At 35.2% G+C, this 25,703-nt stretch overlaps 1 protein-coding gene across 6 annotated transcripts in view; it reads left to right on the forward strand.

The window, feature by feature from the left end:
- The window catches only part of Prim2 (DNA primase subunit 2), a 410,568-nt gene extending 386,305 nt beyond the window's left edge, over positions 1 to 24,263 (forward strand). For all 6 annotated transcript variants that reach the window (XM_048805584.1, XM_048805585.1, XM_048805581.1 and 3 more), the window contains 2 exons: positions 16,968 to 17,036; positions 23,636 to 24,263. In XM_048805584.1, coding sequence (XP_048661541.1) covers positions 16,968 to 17,036; positions 23,636 to 23,857 — 291 coding nt within the window. In that variant the 3' untranslated portion in view covers positions 23,858 to 24,263. The remainder of the gene's footprint in view (positions 1 to 16,967; positions 17,037 to 23,635) is intronic.
- The last annotated feature ends 1,440 nt before the right edge of the window (positions 24,264 to 25,703 follow it).

The raw sequence follows: 25,703 nt of genomic DNA on the forward strand, positions 1-25,703 counted from the left end.
CCCCCCGCCCCCGCACCATTTGTCTAAGAGCCTGTCTCTCCCCTGCCCCATGATGTTTTTGGCAACTTTGTAAAGAATAAGATGATTGTAGCTGTATGGTTCTGTCTTCTCTTTTTTTCCCCTATTCAACTGATCTTTGTTTTTGTGCCAGTACTGTTATTTTTGTTACTATGGCTTTGTAGTATAATTTGAAATTGGGTACTGTGATGCCTTTAGCTATTCTGGGTCATTTGTTCCTCTATGTGAATATTAGGATTGCCTTTTCTAGTTTTGTTAAGAATATCATTGACATTTTGATGGGGATTGCATTGAACCTGTATATTGCTTTCAATAATATGCCCATTTTAACAATATTAATTCTGCCTATTCATGACTGTGGGAGTATTTCCATATGCTAGTGTGTTCTGTAATTGTTAGAGTTCTTTCACCTTCTTGGTTAGATTTATTCCTGGCTATTTCATCTTGCTTTAATTTGTACAGAATTGTTTTCCTGAATTCTTTCTGATTTCATTATTGCTGTATAGCAAAGCTATTGATTTTGTGATCCTGCTACTTAGCTGAATTTGTTAATCAGCTTCAGAAGTCTTCCAGTGTAGCTTTTAGGATTTCATAATATTGGGGATCATATCATCTGCAAATGGGGATAATGGACTTGTTTACCATTTTAATCCCATTTATTTATTTGCTTGAATGCTCTAGCTAAAATTTTAAGTACTACATTGAATAGAAGTAATGAATGTGGACATCCTTATCTTATTCCTATCCGTGGAATGGAACAGTCTTGATCATGGTGTATGGTCTTTTTAATGAAGAATTGAATTGAATTTGCAAGTATTTTACTAAAGGTTTTTGCCTTTATGTTCATTGGGATATTGGTTTTTAATTTTCTTTGTTTGAAGTGTCTTTATACAGTTTGAGTCAGAATGACACTGGCTTCTTAAAATGAATTTGAAGTCTGCTGTTATTCTGATAGGTTTGTCTTTATAACTGACTATCTCCATGTGGTTTCTTTAGTGTTTCTTGCTTTTGCAATTTCATGGAATAATTTGAGAAGTATTGGTGTTCAACAAAGATCGGTAAAATTCAGCTGTGAATCCATCTGGTCCATGACTTGGGTTGGGGGGCGGCTTTTGATTACTGTTTCAATCTTATTGCTTCTTACTGGTCTGTATGAGTTTTCTATATCCTCTTGGCTCAATTTTGATGGATAAATTTCAAGAAAACATTACCTATTTCTCCTAGATTTTCCAACTTATTGGGATATAAATTTCAAAATAGTTCCTGATGATCCTCTGGATTTCAGTGGTATCTCTTGTAATATCTGTTTTTCATCTCTAACTTTGTTAATTTTTGTCTTATATCTTTGTTAGTTTTGCTAAGGGTTTATCAATTTTGTTTGTATTTACAAATAACCAAATTTTTCATTGGCCTTTGTATTGTTATTTTTATTATCTATTTCTTTGATTTCATCTCTGATCTTTATTATTTTCCTTCTACTGGTTTTGGACTTGGTATGTTATCATTTTTCTAAGACCTTGAGATTTATCATTAGTTTGAGATCTGATTTAAAAAATGTAGGTACTCATATCTATAAACTACTCTCTCCATAGGTTTGGATATGTTGTTTTTATCATTCAAAAGTTTGTTGTTCAATCTCCATGTGTTTTTGTGGTTTCTGTAGTTTTCTTGCTATGGATTTTTAGTTTCATTCCATTATCTGATCAGATATAAGGAATTAATTTCTAAGACTGGCTTCATGGCCCAATATAATCTATTTTGGAGAAAGATCCATGAGCAGCAAAAAAATAAAGTGATTTTAGCTGTTGGATGAAATATTCAATAGGTCTCTATCAAATCCATTTGATATAGTTCAACTGTGTCATTGTAGATTTTTATTTTTATTTTTTGGTCTGAGTGACCCATTAGATTGGAGTGTTAAAATCACCCACTATTATTGTATTGGGGCTTTTCTGTCCTTATATGTCAAATTGGTTGTATTGACGTTCTGGGAATAAATATTTACATTCATTGTATCTTCTTGATGGATGGTTCCCTTTACCAGAAAGACCTTCTTTCTTTGTTTTCTCTCATTTTGGCTTGAAATCTGCTTTGTTAGATATGAAAATAGCTGCTACTTCCTGTATTTAGGCTTCATTTGCTTGGAATAGTATTTCCCATTCTTTCACTTTCAGTCTCTGCATGTCTTTGCCAGTGAGGTGTGATTCTTGCACACAACATGAAGTTGGGTCTTGTTTTTTGATGCAATCAGTCATTCTTGTTCTTCTGATTAAAAAATTAAGACCATTTTACATTTAGTCTTGTTATAGAGAGATGTTTAATTTGTTCCTAATTTTTATTTGCTTATCTACTCTTATGAAATTCCCTCACACACACCTTTTATCTTTGTGTGTGTATAGGATTCCTTTAACTTCTGCTTATCTTCAAAGGTTTATATTCCTTAATTCTGAGTGATAGTTTCATTGGATATAATAATCCAGGTTGGTAAGTTATTTTCATTTAAATTTTGAACTATATCATTTCACTTCCTCTTGGTCTTTAGGGTTTTCCTGGGAAGTCTGCTGTTATTCTGATAGGTTTGCCTTTATAAGTGACTGGATGCTTCTCTCTTACAGCCTTTAAAATTTTTCCTTTGTTCTGAATTTGTCATTTTTATTATTGTGTAGTGCTGGGAGCCATTAGCCAAGTAGGTATGACAATTTCCTTGCCAGCGTACCCCATGTTGCTGACATTTTGCAGTGACATTGAATGTAGTTGACCTTGCTCAAGGACCAGGGCGGATTAGGGTGTTCCCGGTTTAACATAATCGGGTTTAGGGCGTTCCCAGTTTAGGTTCCAGGTTTAAGGTTTAAGATTATTCCTGCTGGGAATAGGGCGTATCCTGCTGCCTAAGTTCCCCTTGAGTTCTCACGGGATTCAGACAGTATATTTTGGGAGACAGAAGCCCAGTGGAGGTGGATTTGGGCAGAGAACGTGGATTTCCCCAGAACGTGTTTGTATACGGCTGGTGTGAGTTCGGGAATAAAGAGTTGCTGTTTGAATCTACAAGCTGTGTGGTGGCTCGTGATTTTGTGCCCAGCCAGACTGCGGCATTTGTGCCCAGCCAGACTGTGGCAGTGTAGAGAAGTCACATCTATTTGGAGTTCTAAAGGTCTCTAGTACCTGCATGTTCCCAAGATTAAGGAAATGTTCTATTATTTCCCTCAATAAGTTTTCTGTGCCATTAGTCTGTATCTTTATTCCTTCCTTCCGAGTCTTAAATGTGATATTTTAATGTTGTTTCAAAGCTCTTATATAGTCTTCTCATAGTTGAGTTCCCTCCCCTTTTATTACCGAGTGCTCCAGTTCATCTATCTTGCCTTTGAACCTTGGTATTCTTTCATCTTGATCTAATCTTTTTGTGAGCATCTCCAAAGAAATTTAAAACTTAGTTTATTGAATTTTTCATTTCCAAGTTTTCTATTCAATTCTTTTTCATAATCTCCATTTATTGAAGTCCTCCTCTCATTCCTTAGTTCTTTTAATTCATTGAATATTTTGACAGTCAACTTTTTGAATTTTTTTTTAACTGAATACTAGAGATTGAACTCAGTGGTGACATCCCCAGCCCTTATTTTTTTAATGTATTTTGCAATAGGGCCCAGATGGTTATGGTTGAGGCTGGCTTTGAATTTCCAGCCTCCTGCTTCATCCTCCTGAGCTGTTGAAATTATACTGTACCTGGCACTGTTTGAATTCTTTATCTGGTATTCCTCTATTTTACTATCTATGGATTCAGTTATTTCAGAGTTATAAGTTTTGAAGGTGTTTTATTATCTTTTTTTCTCATGCTTCCCGTGTGTCTATATTAAGATTTGAATATCTATTGGGATGGATATCTCTTGTACTGTATGAGAAAGTCTTTTTAGTGTGGTGATTTTTCTTTACTATGTTCCCCATGTGTGTTCATGGTGCTGTTTTCAATCCCTGGCACTACTTTGAAAAAAGAATAACCACCAGTAGGCAGTGAAAATTTGAAAGCAAATTTATACTAACATAATAAACACTTATTAAAAATGTTCTCTCAACTATAGTTTAGTTAATAAGCAGAAGAAAAGTGAAGTAATACTAGATTGAAAAATTAAGCAATAAAGATTAAATTGATACTAACTATAGAGGCAAGAGATGGAAAGAAAAAATGGAATGAAGATAAATGAGATGAGACAATAGAAGTGAGTGTAGAAAAAAAAGAGTAAACATAATCAATGGGCTAATTTTTTTGAAATATCACGAAATTATATAAAACTATGTGAAACAAATGATGAGGGGATTTGAAACAAACCAACATGGAAGACAATATCAAAACTAATATTGAAAATACTTAAAATTTTCCAGTCATGGTGACTCATTCCCTACAATCCTAGCTGCTAGGGAGGCTGAGGCAGGAAGATCACAAGTTCAAGGCCAGTCCCAGCAATTTAGTAAGAACCTGTCTCAAAAATTAACTCAGAGCACCCCTGGGTTCAATCCCCAATACCTAAAACAACCCACCAAACTTAAAATTCCTCCCTGCTGAGATTTTTAAGGTGCAGGACTTCAGGTACTTTCAGATTTGCAATTCACAGGTGTTGGGAGTATGGGAAATGGTCAGGCTCAGTTAGCACTGTACTGTGGTGGAGCTGTATATTTGCTTTTACCTGTGTGTAGATCAGCATCCTTATTACCAGAGCCTATCTTCACAGTCTTCACCCTGTCCAATTTTAGACTTAGGTACTGATTTGTTCTCTAGTGGCACAAGGGGGCCATCCCTCCAGTGTCTGCAGGCCTGTGCTTAGATTTCTCTGCTATGGGTGGCTGCTTTGTATGCTCCCAAGTCCCAGGTTGAAACTATTACCAGTCTTCACCCCACCCTTCTCTGATGCTCTTAGGGAGGCCCTGTAAGCTGTGCTGTGGGCTGGTGACTTAGTGGCAGGTTTAGGATTGATGAACTCGTTCTGGCTCTGTTCTGATAATCAGAATCTGAATCTCTCCAAGTCTGTCAGTCCAGTATTGAACCCAGTTACCCATCTCACTCCATAGCTGTTCTCCAGCTGTTTGTGGAGGAGCTAGAAATTGCAGCATGCTTCTACTCCACCATCTTGATTACCCCAATACGTGCTTTTTTTTTTTTTTTAAGTAGTTTTGTAGTTTAAGTCATTGATCCATTTTAAGTTTTGTATGCGATGTTGGGGGTACAACTTCATATTTGTGGGTTTTCTAAGTATTGTTTGTTCAAAAGATGATTTCACAAAGATACAAGACCACAAATGAGGAAAAGTTATTTGGACAGAGATAAATGGGGTGATTTCTGTGTTCTCAATTTTATTGTATTGGTCTCTATGTCTATCCTTATACCAGTAACACACCGTTTTGATTACTGTAGTTTATTTTTCTTATCTCTATTTTTTACAGTTTGGGGAAAAATTTCCCTTATTGTCTGAGGAAATTTGTTCTAGGACACATACATGAACACCCCAGGATACTAGAATTTTCCTTTGCACGAGTCCCTTATATAAAATGGTGAAGTATTTGCATATAACTACATCTCTAGATGATTTATGACGTTGAAGACAACATAAATGCTATGTGAATAGCTATTATGCTGCATTGATTAGGGAATAATGACAAGAAGAAAGTATGTTCAGTACATACAAGTAATTTTTTTTTTTAGGCATGGTGGTACATGCATTTAATCCAAGCAGCTTCGGAGGCTGAGGCAGGAGGATTGCAAGTTCAAAGCCAGCCTCAATAGCTTAGCAAGACACTGTCTCAAAAAAAAAAAAAAAGCTGGGGATGTTGCTCCCTAAGGTTAAGCACCCTTAGATTCAATCCCTGGTACCAAACGACCTTTTTTTTTTTTTCATTTGCAGTTGGAGACCCAAATCTTTAAATGTAGAGCATCAAATGTACAAATACTTTGCTGGCAAGGGAAATTTTTACCTGCCTGTCTTCAACTTTATTCATTCAACATATATTTAATTCTATCTTGTATCGGCTGCTGTTGCCGAGTTCCAATAAAACAATGATTTCAAAGTTCTGAAGGCCAGGACTCTGAAATCCAGGGTGTGTGCACACACACATACACACTCTGACAGGTCTAGGGTGATCTATTCGTTTCTTTCAGCTTCTCATATTGCTAGCAATCCCGGCATCCTTTTGTTTGTAGACACCTGCTTCCTATCTGACCTTTAGCTGCTTGTGTTCTCATCCAGTTTGGTTACTGTTGCTTGTTAGTTTAAATATCAGGAATTATGAATCCTTCAATATTCTTTTTTCAATATTCGTTGAGCTATTTAAAGCTTCTTGTAATTCCATATGAATTTAACAATTGACTATTTCTTTGAAAAATGTCATTAGAACTGTAAGGATTTACTGAATCTGTTTTGTGTAATGATGACATTTTAGCAATATTATATTCCACTCCCTAACATGGGCTGTCTATGTATTTAGATCTTTTAGTTTCTTTCTCCTCACCCCCTTTTTTTCCCCAGTTTTCAGCACACATCTTTATCTTGTAGGCTAAATTTATTCCTCCATTTATTATTCCTTTGGAATCTCCTTGTCTGATCTTTCATTACTGGTGTTAAAAATACAACTAATTTTTATGTGTAATTCACTTATCCTGGCACTTTGTTAATTTAATTTATTAGTTCTAATAGATTTGTTGTGTATTCCTCAGGATATTTGTATATATAAGACCATATTATATGGGAATAGTGATAGCTTTCCTTCTTTGTTTCCATTTGGATGCCTTTTATCTATTTTTACTATTGTGGTACTGGGGATTGAACCCAGGGCCTTGTGCATGTGAAGTAAGCATTATTAACTGAGCTATATCCCCAGTCCTGGATGCTTTTTTAATTTTATATATGACAGCGAAATGCATTACAATTCTTATTATACATAGAGCACAATTTTTCATTTCTCGAATTGGTGTGAATATACTTTGTATACAATCAGAATCTTCATACATGTACTTTGGATAGTAATGTCCATCACATTCCTCCATCAATTTTAACTCCATGCCCCCCTACCCCCTCATCCCTCTGCTCTATCTAGAGTTATGCAATTGCTTTGACTGGAATTTCCAGTACAATGTTAAATAGCAGTGATGAAAGCAGGTCTTGCTCCTGAAATTAGAGGGGAGGCTCTTAGACTTTCACCATTGAGTATGATATTAACTGGCTTTTTATAAATGTCCTTTATTATCTTGAGCAAGTCCCCTTCTATGCCTGGTTTAACTGGGATTATTTTTGTTTTAATTACGAAAGGATGTTGGATATCAGATACTTTTCAGCTTCCATTGAGATGACTGTTTTCTCCCTTCATTAATATCAATTGATTTTCAGATTTTGAACCACCTGGCATTACTAGGATAGATCCCAGTGGTCATGGTTTCTAATCTTGTAAGTGTGCTCCTGGGTTTGCTTTGATAATTTTTCATTGAGGATTTTTGCATCTATATTCCTGAGGGATACAAGTCTATTTTTTTCTTGAGATGTCTATTTGACTTTATTCTCAAGATGATGCTAGTTGCAGAATGCATTAAGGACTATTCGACTTTTTTCTTTTGGTGCTGGGGATTGAACCCATGGACTTTCCATGTGAGATAAGTACTCTACCAACTGAGCTATATCCCCAGCGCAACTATTTTTTTTTTTTTTTAAATGAGTGTTTGAGAAAGGTTTGTGTTAATTCTTTAAATGAGTAGTAGAATTCAGCAGTGATGCCATCTGGTCCTAGGCTTCTCTAGTTAGGACACTTTTAAATTCTGATTCAGTCTCTTACTTGTTTCAGGTTTATTCAGATTATGTATTTCTAGGAATTTGTCCATTCCATCAAGGTTGTAACATTCTCTTCATTGCTATTTCTCTTTGTTATGGCGTTGTTCTTTTGGTTTCTTTTACCATTTGTCTGGTTTCCTTAGCTCTTTGAACGTATTAAGACAGTTGATTAAAGTCCTTATCTGTGCAAGTACATGTCTTTCTCAGGGACAGTTTGTGTTTTTTATATTTTCTACGAAACAGGACATTTTGACTATTAAAAATTGCTAACTGAATGACCTGTCTGCACTGTCCAATATAGTAACCACTAGCTACAAGTGACTGTTGAGCATTTGAAATGTGGTTGATACAAAGTGAGATGTCTTGAAGGCACTGGTATATTGGTAAGGCAGCTCTTTGGAGGAAAATTTTTAAAAATCTGATGTATGTCATTACTTATTTCTGTTGTATAAATATTCCTACTATGGCTGTTGTCAAATTAACAGTGTGATGGTACTAAACCCTTTTGAAAACAGTGGGAGTAGGTGTGCACAATGAGCTCTCACAAGCCAGTTGGAGTGGGCTCTAGTGCATCACTTGCTCTAAGTGGAAAGCGTGTATGCCAGGCTTTGGAAAATTAGCATAGGGGCAGAGAATATTGTAAAATATCTTAGTAGTGATATTTTTACATTGTTTACATGTTAAAATGAAGATTATTTTATATATTGGTTTAATGTATTAATAGTAATTTCATCTGTTTTTAACTTTTGAAAACTGGCATACAAAACTTAAAATTACTGATAACATTATTGGAGAACACTGCTCTAAGTAGTTGGCCCTGTGACTGTCAAGTGTTAGAGCACATTGGTTCTGTGTCCACATTGTACTTCAATATTTGCTCCCAGTGTTTTGACTTATTACAACCAATACTTGTACATGTTGACTTGTGAATGAGGCATTTTTCAAGTTTGTTGATTGAAGTGATATGTTATTTGCAAATGTATTTCTATCTTAATGTTTCTGAAACTTTACTATTTTTTAGAACTGCTAAAATAAAAATGAAATCATTTTAGAATTTTGATTCAACATAACGATTATTTTTAAGCAAATCTAATTGGTGGTTTCAAAAAACAGCGATATTAGCTTTTCTCATATTCAAAATTTATCATCTTTATACTTTTTTAGTGATTCCAAAAATTGAACCCAAGACCTTATAAATGCTAGGCAAGTGCTCTACCATTGAACTATACCTATTTTTATATGGTTTTAAAAAAACGTTTTGTTTTGAGACAAGGTCTTGTAAATTTCCCAGGCTGGCCTTAAACTTGCAATCCTCCTGCCTCAGCTTCCTGAATAACTGGGATTATAGGAATGCACCACTGAGCCAGGCCCTTTATATTTTTGTGAGGTCAATTAACTTGTTATTCATAATCCAAAATTTTTCAGAAAGTTAGTGACGATATTAAATCTGAAACTGGTAAACGTCTTTTAATGAAGAAATCCTTCAAAAAAGACAGTTTGAAAGACATAAAAGTAACTATGTCAAGAAGGTTTTATGGCAAAGATAAATCTCAGTGACTCCTTACTCAATGTAAATATAAATCTGAACTACCTAAAAATTCCTATGATTTCCTTAAGTAAGGAGTACTTATCAATGGATAGTGATATTCAGTCTGTTCATTACTATACTAACAGTAACTGCTTTTAAGAGCAGCATTGTGTCTATTTTATGTCCAGAAACACCTCTTTTGATTTATGGGAATAGTACTTTGATTACTGAGTACAGTGGTGTGGTCGAAAATGTGTACATTGTTCTTAGTAAACCTCAGAACTGCATTAAGGAAAAGATGGGAAGTTGAGCAGGAATTGATATTAGCAGGCCAGATTGTATTTTGGTTTTATCACTAAACATCTAACTTGATTTTTGCATATATTATTCCTTTTTTTAAAAAACAGACTATAGCTATATTATTTGATAATTATCTAGTATTCTAGGCAGTTCAGAGAAATCACTTTGAAAGTCAAGTGATATGCCACTATTAGATAAAAGTTAATCATTAAAATTGCTTTAAAATGGGAAATGTATTGTGTTAAAACAGCACTTTTGCATCTTTTCATAGTTAATTTTTCATTACATGAGAAATTGCTGATAGCAACAGAGGAATTTCATTCAATGATATAATACTGTCATTTATGATAGGACACACATAAAATCCAACCTGATTTTATAAAGCAAATATTTCAGATTCTTGTTCTGTTGAGCTTTAAGCCATTTCAGGCTTGGTGGTATTTACTCTCAATTTACAATATATATCTTGTTAACATGTCTATCTTTATCTTTTTGGCCATCAATTGGTACGTATTACTTATAGAGAATAGTGGGCATCATTGTGGCATATTCTCTAGTCCTTGGAAAAATCTTTAAGTGGCAGATTCTAAGTTCTGCTTTTATTTTCAATAGCATATCTAATGAGATATGATACACTTCTTTTTAATAAGATCTTTGAAAATAATTATTACATCAGCGTAAATATTTTTGCCATTTGTATAAAGATAATAGTTTGTGATTGTGAACTGGCTGACTCTTATGTCAGCCCCCCTCCCAAAAAAAACAAAAAAAAAAACAGAATGCCCAAATCACAGTGATAATTAGTAACTGAACTATGGAAATGAGGTTTGGCAACACTTTTCTTCTTATCTCTTTGCATGTATTCTCATTTATCCTTCCCTAAAAGTTCTAATCCTTTAACCTAAGATGTTGATGTGCACTGAGAAATTTACTATTTGGGGTAGCAGTTTAAATTGCTCATAAGAATCCTTTTCTTGGTACCTATTTATGATAATTGCTGCATTAATATAAAAAAAAAAAGTATTGAAAGTGTTAGTTGTAGAATCCGAGGGGAAAGATCTTCAATTGAGAAAGTAGGAGGGCATGCTTCACAGAAGGAGCAATGTTTGAATTGGGCTTGAAAGAGTTTCTCCAGTGGCAGGAAGTGAGGCATATTAGGCAAAAGGAACAATATTCATTCGGTATCAACAAATAATTGGATAGTGACATATTACAGTTACTGCTCAAGGCAGTGGGAATATAGATAAATAAAACTAAGGAGACTCCTGCTTTCATGGAGCTGATATTCCAGTAGAGGAGACAGATAAATAAGTGTGACAAAAGAAAACTACACCAGGATAAGGGAAGAGACTTGCAGGAGGCAAGCCTGTTAAAGGGTGTATTTTGAGGAAGCTTAGTTCTGGGAGATGTATGAAAATTGGGTTCTGTGGACTAACACTGCCATAAAGAAATAGGTAATTTTGGACTAAACCAAATCAAACAATGTATTAGAGACTCTCCAAGAAGTCATCACTAGAATTTTATGAGCTAAAATTCCAAACACATTGTGTACGGGGGAGGAGAGGATCCTAGAGAGAGTCCGAGACGTGAGGAGAAAGAGCTGCGAATAGGAATGAATAGTGTGTGCTCCATCCTCCACTTAGAGCCATCAATGCCAGGTAAAACTAGACTTGGCTTTTAGGAGAGTTACTCTGGTAATAGGTGCAAGCAGTTTTGAGTGAGAAAAGAATAAATCAAGAAGCTTTGCAGTAAAGAGACAAGGATGAGGAAAGGTAGAATCTCTCAATCAATAACTATGTTTACAGACAATAAAGAGTGAGTCAGAAAAATTCTTGACATATAATGTTGTAAGCGAATGAAAGTGCTGCTTCAAGAGAGGGAAACTTGGCCCTGATCTGACAGTAAGTGAAGGTCGCAGCAGAGCAACCAGGCTGTGCCGATTATGTGAGAAACTCCAGCAAAGTCATGTGTTTGAAAGTGTTTCAGTCTTGATGTCAGGACCACATTTTCTTTCACCTTTGATATAAGGTTAGAAATGGAGTGGGAAAATACCAGTTTGATCTAATTTTGAAAGGGGGAGTTTTTCAGAAGCAAGGTTATTATTGCTTCTACATAAAACAGAACATGACCTTGAACTATCAATAGATTAGCCACACGTCTAATTGGTGATCACAGCTTACCTAGCTGTGCAGCACACTTCTCACCAAAGCCAAGGGTGGGCAGGTGGGCACATTCTGCTGCCAGGTAATCATCTGAGCCCCATTGGCAGGCACTGAAGCAAAAGGCAGACAGGAAGTTGTACCTGGCATGAAATATTAGGGAGTATTAGGAAGAAAGAAGCTCAAAGTTATAAAATGTTAGATATTTCTATTATTTCTGTTGTATCTATGGCATTTCCCAGCAGTGTTGATAAATATATCACATGTGTTCAGATAGTTATTTTTCTGAGTGACTGTTATGAGCTATTTGTTCTTCATTGCGCAAATGAAACAATATCTTGGTTAGCCACCATAGAATTCTCTACAAAGGGGGGGGGGGGGCAAAAACAGCAGTAAATTGCCTGAGGATGAAACATAGATGAAGTATAATTAATGGTTTTACCAAACACTACAAATACAATGAGCTTTTTTGTGAAGATGAAAAACTACATGGCTTTGTATTGAAAAATCTAAAATTTTTCAGGTGGACTTTAGTCAACTGATAGAAAGGTTAAGGAATATGAATTACTTTGATATTATTACTTCACAATTTTTCTTAGCCTTTTGGTTACTTGTGAAATATGTTGGAATAATAAATGAACTGTTTATTATGTGACATTTGTATTTGTCTGGAAATATTGGTATTAATATCTAGACTTGCCATTTTAGATCTTCACAGAAATTTGTCTTTATGTTTTCAAATGAGCCTTTATTTGATATGATTAATTATATGTTTCTAAAGCAGAATTAGGCACCCTGTAGCCCAGGCATCAGAGTTGGCCCTCAATTTAGTTTCCTCTGACCTTTAGAGAACTATTCTTTGGAATTAATACTATATGCAGTAGGAAATCATGTTGAGCTTTGGTCCTTTCTGAATGGATGTGAAATACCTTTTATAAGCTGTGGGTTACACTTTGATGTTTGCAAGCTGTGGGCTCCATTTATCTCTGTACTTCCACATTTTTCTCCCACTTGGTTTGTCTTCCTGTTTTTTTTTTTTTTTCTCCTATCTCCTCTTGTATTTCTTTCTCTCAATGAGTTTCCACCTCTGTATTGCTTTTGTTTTCTTGATCAGTTCCATTTCTGACCTGTGCTCTGGGCCAGCCTCAGGAATCTGTTTTGAGTGTATCCCTCAAAGACTCATGAGCTGGAAGTTGAGACCATCACATGGTAATGTTGTAGGATCAACTTCAGAAGGGATTAACACAGTTCCCATGAGTGGATTATTATCAAAAGAAGAAGCCATGTGATCTCTTATGCCTGTAGCTCTTTTCCATCCCATGTTGTGACTAGAGGCCAAACAGATGAAACTGCCAAATCTTGGACTTTCAGCCTCCCAAACTGTCAGCTAATAAAACATTTAACATATAGACATAAGTACCCAGTATTTTGTTACGGCAATAGAAAATGGCCTGATACAGGAGCTATTGCTTTATAGAGGTCTAGGTGTTCAGAACCTACGCTAGGGCAACCAACACTCTCAAAAATTACTGTTGTCTGACTATACAATCTTTTTCACTTCTTTACCTTTTGGGGTATTTTAATTCTGACCCCAAATTTTTTTCCAAAAACTCTGTCTCAGGCCATCTGTCCTTAGCAATCTGGCAAATGCCAAAATCTAAGTCTGTCTTTTTCAAACCTTAATTTTCTTTTCCTTCCCATGTTTAGCTTTGTATTTCCTGCCTTGAACTCTTCCAACTCACCAGCGAGTGATATTGGTGCTATCCTCAAAATAGAGATACCTACAGAATATCTTATAGAGCTTACTGATGATGTTCATACTAGAAAAATCAACAATGAAGTACAAAATATATTAAGTTTCACTTCATACAAAAAGTAGAACACCAGAATCACTTGGGCAGATTTTGAAGTCAGCAACATCTTAGATGCATGCCTGCTTTGCTAACACCAAGACTTGAGATATCACATGTTATACTCCTCTGTTGATCATATTGTTTAGTGACTAGTAGGTATTTTTGGTCTTTAAAATTTATGTGATATGTAAATGCCAGTACATAAAATGAACTAGTTTTAAAATTGTTTCTTATTTAGTAAATCAAACAATTTCCTAAATAAAGGAGGGAAACGAGAGTGTTATGTAATAAATTTTAAAACATTGGGGAACAGGTTCCTGTTGAGTATTTTCATGCAGAATATCTCCTTTGTATAAATAGTTTATAACCATTAGTAGGAAGTACTTCTGTCTTCAAATCTGATCATTTACCACTACTGCTGTTTCCACATTGGTCCAGGGATCCATCAGCTAGTCCCTGGATTCTTGTAATGAACTCCTGTTCTACGCCTGCCTTTTCCAGTCAGTTCCCAGCCCAGCAGGCAGAAAAGTTCTGTTAAAAATGTTGGCCAGGGATGTGGCTCGAGCGGTAGCGCGCTCGCCTGGCATGCGTGCAGCCCGGGTTCGATCCTCAGCACCACGTACAAAGATGTTGTGTCCGCCGAAAACTAAAAAATAAATATTAAAAAAATTCTCTCTCCCCCTCTCTTTAAAAAAAAATGTTAACTCTATGCTGAGAACATTGCAGTGTCTTCCTATTTTACTCAGGAAAAATGGTCCACAAGAATTCCTTTGTCTTTTCCTGTATCTCTATAATACAGATCATAATCTGAAATTATATTTTTATTAGTTGGATTTTTGAGCAATGACCCATATTTTGTTTTAATTTTAAAAGCATGCAAGTTTTTAATATTCCTTTTAAGGAAGGCAAGATCATTAAGTCACACATGACTTAATTTTTTTTGAAATTTACTGTCCTCATGAGATACAGACATCCCCTATGTTAAGAGGATAAATGTCTTCATCTCTGAAATGATATCTACCAATAATACCTACTTTCCTCAAAGCAGTCTTTCTCATTCGTTGGTTTTTTTTCTCCACTGCCTCATTCCCTTAGGCCTAAATTTATCTGTCTTTGAACAATTTTCCTAGCCAATGGGGTGGAGGTTATTAAGTCTTTACACATTTACAGAGTCTTTCTTCACCTCATAACGCTATGACCTCATTGGTGAAGTTGTTTTAAGAATATAATTGGCCAGGCGAGGTGGTGTATGCCTATAATCCCAGTGACTTGCGAGGCTGAGACAGGAACATTTCAAATTAGAGGCCAGCCTCAGCAACTTAGCTAGACCCTGTCTCAATAAAAGAGCTCAATATGTAGCTCAATGGTAGAGTGCCCCTGGGTTCAATCCCAGTATAGGGGTATTTAAAAAAAAAAAGATTGTATGGATTTGCAAGTGAATTTCAAATAAAAAAAAAAGTTCCCTTTTCTCACATTGTGACTTATGTCAGTTTTCCTTACTAACTTTTTACATGTATGTATCACCTAAATATTGATGATTCTTTTACATGTTTGGGAAATAGGCTATGAAGACATGTATTACATTATACGTATATATTTACAAGAGATACTTAAGTGTATTTCTAATGTATTTTTAATGGTTTTTATTTTTTTAAATACATGACAGCAGAATGTATCACAATTCTTATTATCTCTGGTTTTATATAAAGTATATTCACACCTATTCATGTCTTCATACATGTACTTTTGATAATGATGCCCACACGTTCCACCATCTTACTAATCCCCCTCTCTGCCCTATCTAGAGTTTGTCTATTCCTCCCATACTCCCTGTATTTCTAATTTATACAATGGAACAGAAATGTTTATATAGAGAATAAAATGTGGGACTTATTGCTTTTTACATAAAAAGGAACTTATCTACCACATGGTTGAGCTTTGGTTCTGTAAATTCTTTTTCATAGTGAAACTGAATTAATTCAATTCAACTTATTAGAGATGAAATTATGAGAATAAGTCAAATTGGTAGACAGGCTGTATCTTGGGCTGATTGGTTGGCATTTTACAAGCCTTTTAATAAAAGGTGACATGAAATTCAGAAATGTAATCTATAAGACAATCAGAGAAAATGGTCTTTTAAGCACATTCTTGTCAGTTTTGCATCATGCCCCTTATTTTGCAAGCTGCCTCAGTACAAAAAGGGTAACTTCAGTGAGTGCCGAGTGACTTAATGTGTCACACAGTGAGGTCTAAAATGTGAACAGCAAGGACTACAAACTCAGAGTACAAGAATCAGGCAAATAAGCCAAAAAAAAAATGGAGTTTTCTTGCATTTCTGTCAAAAGATGTAAAGCTATATTCAATAATAAGGGTAGCAGGAATTCGAGGCTTCATGTTTATTTCTTTTTGTGACAGGAAGGGTCAGCCTTTTGAAAGGGAGTAGAAATTAACATTTCTGCAGAATTATGTTTCCCTTCATTTGAGGTTATCTCTTAATTCCAGCATTTTACTGTGTTTGATAAATAGGCCAAATATACATTTTATGTCTTTGGGAGGCAACAAAACTTTCCAACTTTCAATTGGCATTGCAGTCTGCTGATAAGGATGGGAGTTGGCACCACTCTGAAGAGATTATGTGAAGTAGAATTGGACAGCAAATTGTATTTACAAAAGATAGGATGATGTTCCTAATAGGTGTTCAGAATAGACTATTCACTCACATTCTGCTGAGCTTTACTAGAAATAACTTCATTTCAAAAAGGACAAATCAGATTGAATGTAGAAGCATTCTCCTTCACAGATAGTCATCCAAAAGGTTTATATTAAATTTTCCTGATGGGCACACAGAGCAGTATTTTATGCTGTATCTGTATAAACAAGTAATGTGGAAAATAAAAATCTAAATAGTATACTTGATTGCTTCATGCACCAACCATTAGATTACTAGATTTATATCTATAAATTTTGGGAGAGATGTTGCCATATGATATTCTGACAATAACTGTCAGAGTCATAATACCAGGATCTATTTTCATCTTGTTCTCAAGGTAAAGTTATTAAAATTCACAGTTGGTAGGTCAGAAAGATCACTTACTATCACTTGTCATCTGTGGTTTAATGCTGACCCAAATAGCTACTATATAATGTCAAAATTATCAGTGTCCAGACTGCAGAAGTACAACATGCTACATGATTTATTGCATTTCCTATCTGGAGTGAAGATTATGAAAAGGCCAATACCTGTGAGCTACTGTGGTTTAGAAGAAACTTAACTTGTGATTTATTTCTTTTTCCTCATTCATCTTAGATTTTGGATTTGGTAAAGGGGACACACTACCAGGTAGCCTGTCAGAAGTACTTTGAGATGACACATAACGTAAGTAAATTTTTTACTTCATAGCCTAATTCTTTATCATTTGTTACTGTTTCATCTCACGTGTTTTAGTTCCAGTGGAAACCCTTCTAACTATTTTTAGGAATTTATAACATAGCATTAAGTAAATTACAAAACTTATTAAAGGGCCAGAAAGCTATGCTTGGATGCTGGAGAACCAGGAATATTGGAACTAGGAGAAAATCTTACTTTATAAGACAGCTGTTACCTACTATTCCATATCTAAGGATAAGGCCGAGAGTTTGGCAAACTTTTTATAATCTAGCTATAGAAAACGTTTAGGTTTTATGGTCCATGTCTTCTCTGTCACTACTCAGTTTCACCATGTCTCATTTATCTATAAAAATAGGTGGTGGGCCAGATAGTCCTCAGCTTGCTACCCTGCTAGGTTAGATCTACAGCCTTTGCCCGAGTTGCCCACAAGAACCAAAGGCTTGTTCCATTTTCCGCTCAGAAAATCTGTTTGTGTCTGCCAAGTCACATTATTCATATACCTCCCTAAGCTACATATAGACCCCTAATTACAACAAAACCAGAGAAATGTGTTTGATTTTTATTTTGCAAGCTGCCTCAGTACAAAAAGGGTAACTTCAGTGAGTGTTGAGTGACTTAATGGGTCACACAGTGAGGTCTAAAATGTGAACAGCAAGGACTACAAACTCAGTGTACAAGAATCAGGCAAATAAGCCAAAAAACTGGAGCTGGCTGAGACTAGAATCAGGCAGTGTGGTGTACTGAAGAACTGTGCCCTCTTGGAAGTATACACATGGGCAAGCCAACAGAACACAGCTGCGTGTCAATTTCAGCCCATTGACTTTCCAGATGGATTCCTAACCTGGGACAGACATCCAATAATGGATTTTCGCGGTTCATCTGAATGGATATGTGCATTTCAGTGGACTCTATGGTATTTACCAGGTTTCATAGGGATCCATGTTCCATTCATTGAATTCATCATCAGGTACCATGCTGTTACAATTATGTTACTGTCTTCTGTTAAGTTGCCACAAAATATTTCTATTGTTTTATATAATTGTAATATTTCTTTGTAAGTGTTCAGAGGAAAGATATCTTCTACATTATTACCAATAATTAAACAATAATACCAGAAAACATCTATAGAACTCTTGATGCATGCCAGGCACAGCACTAAGTTCTTTGAATACATTACTCCCTTCGATGTACACCACAGCTAGGTACTATTTATATCCCTATTTAGGAGTGAAAGTTAGAGAAGCTGAGCAACGTATTGAAGGTCATGCTGCTTATAGGGATTGAACCTGGGCTAGATCATCTAAGACTTGTGAGCCTAATCATGGCTGTGCTGTTTCATGATATCTGGTACTAGATTTGTAATGACTACTGAGGTGATACCAATTTATCTTCTAGAATTGTGGAATAGCCAACATGAAGAGATTTTTGAGGTTATTTGAGCCAAGGTTTATGTTACCCTCCCCCCCCCCAAAAAAAAGGACCTAATGATTCTAAGTGACTTCCCCAACCTACACATGGAAGGTCTGGAGCTAGAACCTGGTCTGCTGTATGTAGCTCCAGTCCTCTTGCTTCTATACCTAACTTTAGAAAATATTCTTATTGAAAATTTTACAAAATTTAAAAGTTAACATATAAAAGCAAAAAATTATCTTTAGTTTCATCAGAATAGTAATCTTACCAGATAAGCTATTTTCAGCACCAGTTTTGTATGACTCAAAGACTGCATTCCCTAATCTGACTGCTGCAGTTGAAAGTTTTAATTTCATACATGTTCTAAATCATTTGGGGACCCTTTTAATTTAGAACTTTCACAAATTGAGGTCTACTATCCAACCTTTTTAAGCAATAATATGTGTAGAGTTAAACATTGAGTTTGTGACAGACTCTAAAAAGGAATGATTTTTATTTTTAGGAGAGATACTACAAAAGTATATTTCAGAACTATTGATTATTCTCACAAAAGGGTTGCTACTATTGCCAATTTTTAAAACTTGCCTTAGACAAATGAAGATATTGAAAAGACATGTATCTAAATTCTGACACATACAGCAATAGTCTAACTTAAACTGCATATAAATCAATGAAATAAAAAGGCTGTTTGTATTCACTAGATATCTCATTATAGATTTTTAGATGTGACTATCTCCCTTCATTTATTATTTTTTCCAATTTAATTTAAAAATAAAATCTGTTTTTATTGTCAGGTTTCTGCCATACTTTCCCTCCCAATAAAACCCTAGGTTTATTTTCCTGAAGCCTCTGTGATCAAATTGACTTAAATGAAAGTTTTGAAAATGAACCAGTTAATTGATACCATTTGCAGCAGCACTATGATAGTTCCATATGGCTTTTTTGGTAATACCAGCTGCCTCAGCTTATAAGCTGTCATTGCAAAACCTCTTGATTAAACCCCAAATATCCTATAGGTAAAACAATATTGCTTTCATTCCTTCAAAATCTACATTTACTGTGGCAGAAATATGAGACCTATGTTTGTGTGAAGGTCATGTATGCAGCATGTGTTGATTCCAAGCAAATGCTTGGGAGATATTCATTTAGAACATGTCAAAAGCTAGCCTGCTCAAAACCTATTTTCCTCAGTATTTTTAGGAAGTAATGTTTAAAATTTTATACTGTAGTGCATGCTTTATGTATAAATGAAAACACTAAACCTTGTATAAATTAGTCTGAATATTAATAGAAAACAGTTTATAAATAGACTTCTTTAGCCATTGAGTAATTCTGGAGACTTATCTTTCTATATAGCTGAGCGTATTTTTCCCCATAATATAAATCTCTACAGAAATATTGTTAAAACCTATCATATTTTCCTGCAATCTTAAACAGGACATGTGAAATATACTTAAGCCTTTTAATAATAACTCAGGATCATCATTTTAGATACCAATTAGAATTCTGGGCTAAAAGCCACCATCGTCTCTCACTTGGAACCCTGGAATAGCTTCCTACCTCATTTCCCAGAATCTGCAGATGCCCCCTTCCAATTCTTCCTCCTCCACCCAACTATTGGAATGATCAATAAAAGGAATTTGATCATTTAAGTACCCTGCTTTAAAAATCCTTCAATGGCCCCCATTTCTCTAAAGATGGGACCAAAAATTAATAATGTATCCTATGAAGTACCTCCTCCAATTCTAACCAAACTGATCTTATTTTAGATCCTTTTCAGTACTTTGGATCTTCCAAGTTAGTATGTGTTATAGTTGGGTCTTGAATGTCCCCCATAAGCCCATGTCTTGAAGTCTGTCCCTAGCCCATGGTGCTATAGTAGAAGGAAATAAGGTCATTGTGGGTATGCCCTTGGAGGGAATATTGGAACCCAGCTGCCTTGAGGTAAGCAGCATTGCTTAATTATGTGTCCCCACCATTTTGTACTGCATTGCCAAAGGCTTAAAAGCAATAGAATCGACTGAAACTATGAGCCAAAATAAAACTTAAGAGTTTTATCTCAAGTATTTTTTTTATTATTATGATATGTCAAGAACCATGTAATGTTTTGAACAACTAATATTTCATATATTTGATTCAACTCAAGTATTTTGACAGAGAGTGACTCAAAACTATCACAGAATTTCCCTTTCCCAGTATCTAACAAAAAGTATAAAACATAATCAGAAATCATTGGCCATAAAGAAAAACATCACCAATACCAACCAGGCAAGAAAAGGGGCAAGGAACAGAGGATTCACAGAAAACAATCATAAAAATACTCAATACATGTTTCCAAATCTAGAATGAAACAATTGGCATGTTCCTTTCTTTTCTTATGAGAAGGCAAATAGCTGCTGGCTCTTGAGCAGAAAATGAAATAAGGGACCAGGATGAGCCTTCTTTCTATTTTAAGTAAGATCTATTTTCTGTATTCTCCTCCCCCTTAAAGTTTATTTTCCTGAGCAAGATAAAAGGAAGCCAAATGGTAAACATATGCACTTCCTTCAGATATAAAAGTGAAAGAAAAAGAAAAAACCCTAGAAGAAAATAATTCCATAAAAAGGAAATGAATTTCCTCATTTTATCAAGCAACTTAATAGACCATAACAAGCTTAACAAAACCAATAAAAAATGGCAAATGCATTCCTGAAACAAACCATCAAACAGAACTGTGGTATAACCCTCATTCCAAGGCCCTAAGCACTGTTTTAAATGGTTAATAAACAGTTAATACACACACACATTTCTAAAAAATAAGAACATTCCTAAAATGTTTTAAAGCTAAGCCATTTAAATGTTCTTTATTTGCTAATCTTTTGGTATAAGGGCAAGGCCTTTTGTGTATTGTTTTATGATTGAAATTTAATTTCATTTTTCTTTCATATTCATAATGCACTATCAACAATTTCCAGTTTGGGTTTTCTTAAATTGAAAAGCAACTAAATGATATATACAAAGCAAGGTTTTCTTTTTATCCTGAAAATTCTGCTTTAAGTGTCTTGCCTCTCGACTATGTTTAATTTACATTTCATAGAACAAACAGCTCTTTTTGCATTCATTATTCCCTTGGTTTTCCCCATCCCATTTCTGTTATGTAGCACTGTTATTATCATCACCATCTCGTTTTCATAGGTTAGGAGGCTTATAAAGATCATCACATTTTATTTTGTCCACACTGTAGTCTAATCTGGGGAGTCAGTCATGTTAGGTTTATTGAAAAACTGAATAACTTCAAGCAAGATGTAGACAACCCCCACTGTTATGTTACATCAGGAATCAGATTATTTTTCCCCCCACCGGTCCCCCGCTAATAAAATATCATCATCAGTTTGACTTTGCCTAAAACCTCTTGACAGATTTCAGACCAATGTAAATGATCTAGCCAAAAGACCTAAATTTTAATTTGGGCAAATCCAATTATGGTTCTATGAGTAAACCATGTAATCTCTTTAGGCACCAGTTTCTTAGTCTACATATGAAGAGGGTTCAATTTAAAGGATCTCAAGGGCCCTTCTAATTTCCTCTATTTGTAAAATATAAATCCTTCTAATTGAAATGTGTTAGGCAGTAAACTTTTCATGAAGCACTTTGCAGATGCAACATTTATATTAATCTTAGTTATGAATGAATTGGGGTGAAATTAATATAAAGAAGTTCACAAATGACTCAATAAAAATTATAGATGTATCACATTTTGAAATCAAGCATCCAATTTTAAAAAAGTAAAGATTTTTTTTCTTAGTGATTTGGGCAATAACTTGAAGTCAGTGTGTACACAGTGTAATAACTAAAACTATTGGCCCAACATCAACGACTAAAGAGAATCTCATTGCCAATGAGACCTTGTTTCTGCTTAATTCACCCATCAGGAAGGTTCATTCTGAACTGTAACAGCAACTCCTTTTCCCTCCTGCCAATTCCTTTCTGCCTTAAGATTATTGCATAGCTCTAATCACACCACTTAAGGATTTTTACTAACTCCCTGTTGCCTAGTGAATTAGACTACTTACCCTGGTTTTCAAAATTCTCTTAGGTCTGGTCTCTGCCAGTGTCTCCAACCTCATTTCCCATTATGCCCTTCATGTGCCTTTCATACCAGGCCATGTGAACTACTTGCTTTCCTAAGACATTACCTCTCCACCTCAACTCATGTTGTCCTGCTGCTCCTATTGCCTTTTCATTCATGGCAAATTTTCACCTTCTCCATATTTCTAGACCCAACTCCTTCTCCACTGTAGAGTATAACAGGCTTTTTTTCCTGACCTTTTTCACTTTTCTATTTTTGAAAACTTTTTAAGTGTATGACTTACTGGGCTGGAAATTTCTTTAAAGTTAGTCTGAGTCAAATGCTAAAACCCTACTACCTCTTCAATTAATGTGTGAAATGTATATACTGGCTAGTTCTGGGCTCAACTATATATTTTTAAGGTATCTATTATGTGCAAATCACTTCAGTACAAAGAGTTATACACAAAAGGATTGGTAAATAAGGCAGATGAGCGAAAGAGTACAGTTTCTAAGAAATATCAAATGAAAATACCATCTTTAAATAAATAATGCGGGGGGTTGTGGTTCAGTGGTGGAGTGCTTGCCTAGCATGGGTTCGATTCTCAGCACTGCATATAAAGAAATAAAATAAAGGTCCATTGACAACTAAAAAATAATGCAAGCATAGATGGTATTTTGTCATCAACTCCACCTGCTGAAGATGAGAACTCAGGGATATGCGTTAGAATGGGTGTTGCGTGGAATCAACTCAGTCATGCCCAGGGATTGAATGAAGAAAGTGACTTGAAGGTTCACACTTTAATTTTTGTTAGCTTACTCATATGTTGAGCAAGATGTTGAGTTTGAGCTGCTTTTGAGCCATACAAGATGTTGAGTAAGAGTTGGATAGGGAATCAGAAAGTAGAGCTAGGTGCAGAAGTTTGTCTTGGACATATAAATTGGGAACCATTAATGTTGAGGGAGTGATTGAATCTCCCTCTGAATGAAATGGGTTAAGTAATTGTTATAAGAACAGCTGGGATCTATGTTGTAGGTATTAAGTTTTGAGTAAGGCCTAAGACAGTTTTTGAAGCCCCTTTACAATTTTGCTATAGATTGATGTGATATAAATATGCTTCCTTGTTTAGGTGGATGATTGTGGCTTTTCTTTGAGTCATCCTAATCAATTTTTTCTGGAGAGTCAACGGATCCTAAATGGTGGTAAAGACATCAAGAAGGAATCCACCCAACCAGAACCTCAAGCCAAACCAAGTGTCCAGAAACTCAAGGATTCATCATCTGCTCTGGCCTCTTTAAATTCCTCTCTGGAAATGGATATGGAGGGACTAGAAGATTATTTTAGTACATGATTCTTTGGCAGTTAAGTAACCTTTTCCCCCCCACCAACTATTACTTCTCATATTTTTAAGATTTTGTCCATTTCTTTAACTTTTTTTTTTAAACTTCTCCCTCCATTCCACCTCAATTCTTGTACATATGTATGCACACTTATTAGCAAAGCAGGCTTGCAGGCAAAAACATAGACCTCTGTATTTTTGCTTTGACACAGGAGAAAATGAAAAGATTCTGTTGAAGTCTGGCCCTTGAATATTGTGATTTAAGTCCTATTTTAGGAGATGAAAATAGCCTTCTGGACTGTTGAAGTCCCTCAAGAAACTATGCAGCTAAACCTTTATTTTAATTACTCTCAATTTGTAATTTTGACTCAATCTTTTTCTGGACCATTTGTGCTAATAAATATCAAAATGTATGTAATTGGGAGTCTTGTTTTATGACCTCAGTATTCAAGGTAGTGTTTGGAATATTCAACACCACTGCCAATCACCAGTGAAGATTTTAAAAAAAGTTTTGAGTTGAGCAAGGAGAACTTTGACTCCTTTGAATGATAGCAAACTACTGAAATCACTTGTGACTTGAGAATTAAGAGAAACAGAATTTGAATAGCCAGATGTATTTATCAAGGAATAGGATTATTGTATAGATAATAATATTCTTTATCTGCTGTCATTTTCCATCTATTTTGGGGTAGGATAAAAAAGAATAGATGATTTCTAAAGCAAGAAGGTTTTAAGTCTAAAATGTTTTTTTCCTACCCTCCAGTTTATTATTTTGTGGTTGCTATAAATGACCAAGTAGATTAATTAACTTCAGTAATGAATATTCTGATAATAGTAATCCCTACCTTTCAGTGCCAGAGAAATTTACCAAACACTGTGGATACATTGGCTCGGCCCTGCTCTGTTCACCCCTGGCAAGGTGGACTAGATTTTCCCTGATAAGGGCATCCACAAAACAATGCATGAATTATCTAACTGATTTCCTCCCTGAGTTTTCTACTTACTCATCCAGAGGATTTGGGGCTCTAAGGAAACCCAGCTTGAAATGTAACTTTTCTTATTACCTTAGATTATGTTTTCCCTGAAAAATATTAAGTCCGTTTCAGTCCTCTTTTTAGAAGAGAAAGCATCTGACTTAAGGATAAATAACCTAACTAAATTGAAAAGAAGACATTGTATTTAAAAAAAACTGGACTATTAGGAACACCTCATTTTTTTTAAATGAATTTTAATATTTATTTATTTTTTAGTTTTTGGCGGACACAATCTTTGTATGTGGTGCTGAGGATCGAACCCGGGCCGCACGCATGCCAGGCTAGCGCGCTACCGCTTGAGCCACATCCCCAGCCCCCACACCTCATTTTTTTTAATCTTGTGATATATGAAAAGGATTTAAACTAAAAGTGTCAGCTGATCTGGTTTTTATTTTAGGCTTCTGAGTCAAAGACTTCTGGAAATAGTATCTCATTTAATTATAGGTCACTATCTGAACTATTACTTGTCTTTGTGAATTATTACTACTTCAGAAAATAACATTTCACTATAAATTAATTTCATAAATCTCTCCCTTCTGAAACCATCTGCTGTATCTTTCATCATTTATAGTTCAACAGGAATTTGATAACAACCTACCATGAACTACAAAACCACAAGTCTTTTAATATTATGAACAAAAGCTGTTTTCACCATAGAGTTAGGTTGGCTTTAGTAGGCTGAGCATAGAAACTTAGGTCTCTGTATTGAAAGGGAAATATTAGAAGCAGCTTCACCACTGTAGTTAAATGAGAAATCTTATGACAGGGTGTTTCTTCTCTGGCAGCACTTTGCAAGGCCATTGTTTTCTACTGCCTCATGTTCT

This window comes from Marmota marmota, unplaced genomic scaffold (assembly GCF_001458135.2).
Source record: "Marmota marmota marmota unplaced genomic scaffold, marMar, whole genome shotgun sequence".
NCBI lineage: Eukaryota > Metazoa > Chordata > Mammalia > Rodentia > Sciuridae > Marmota > Marmota marmota.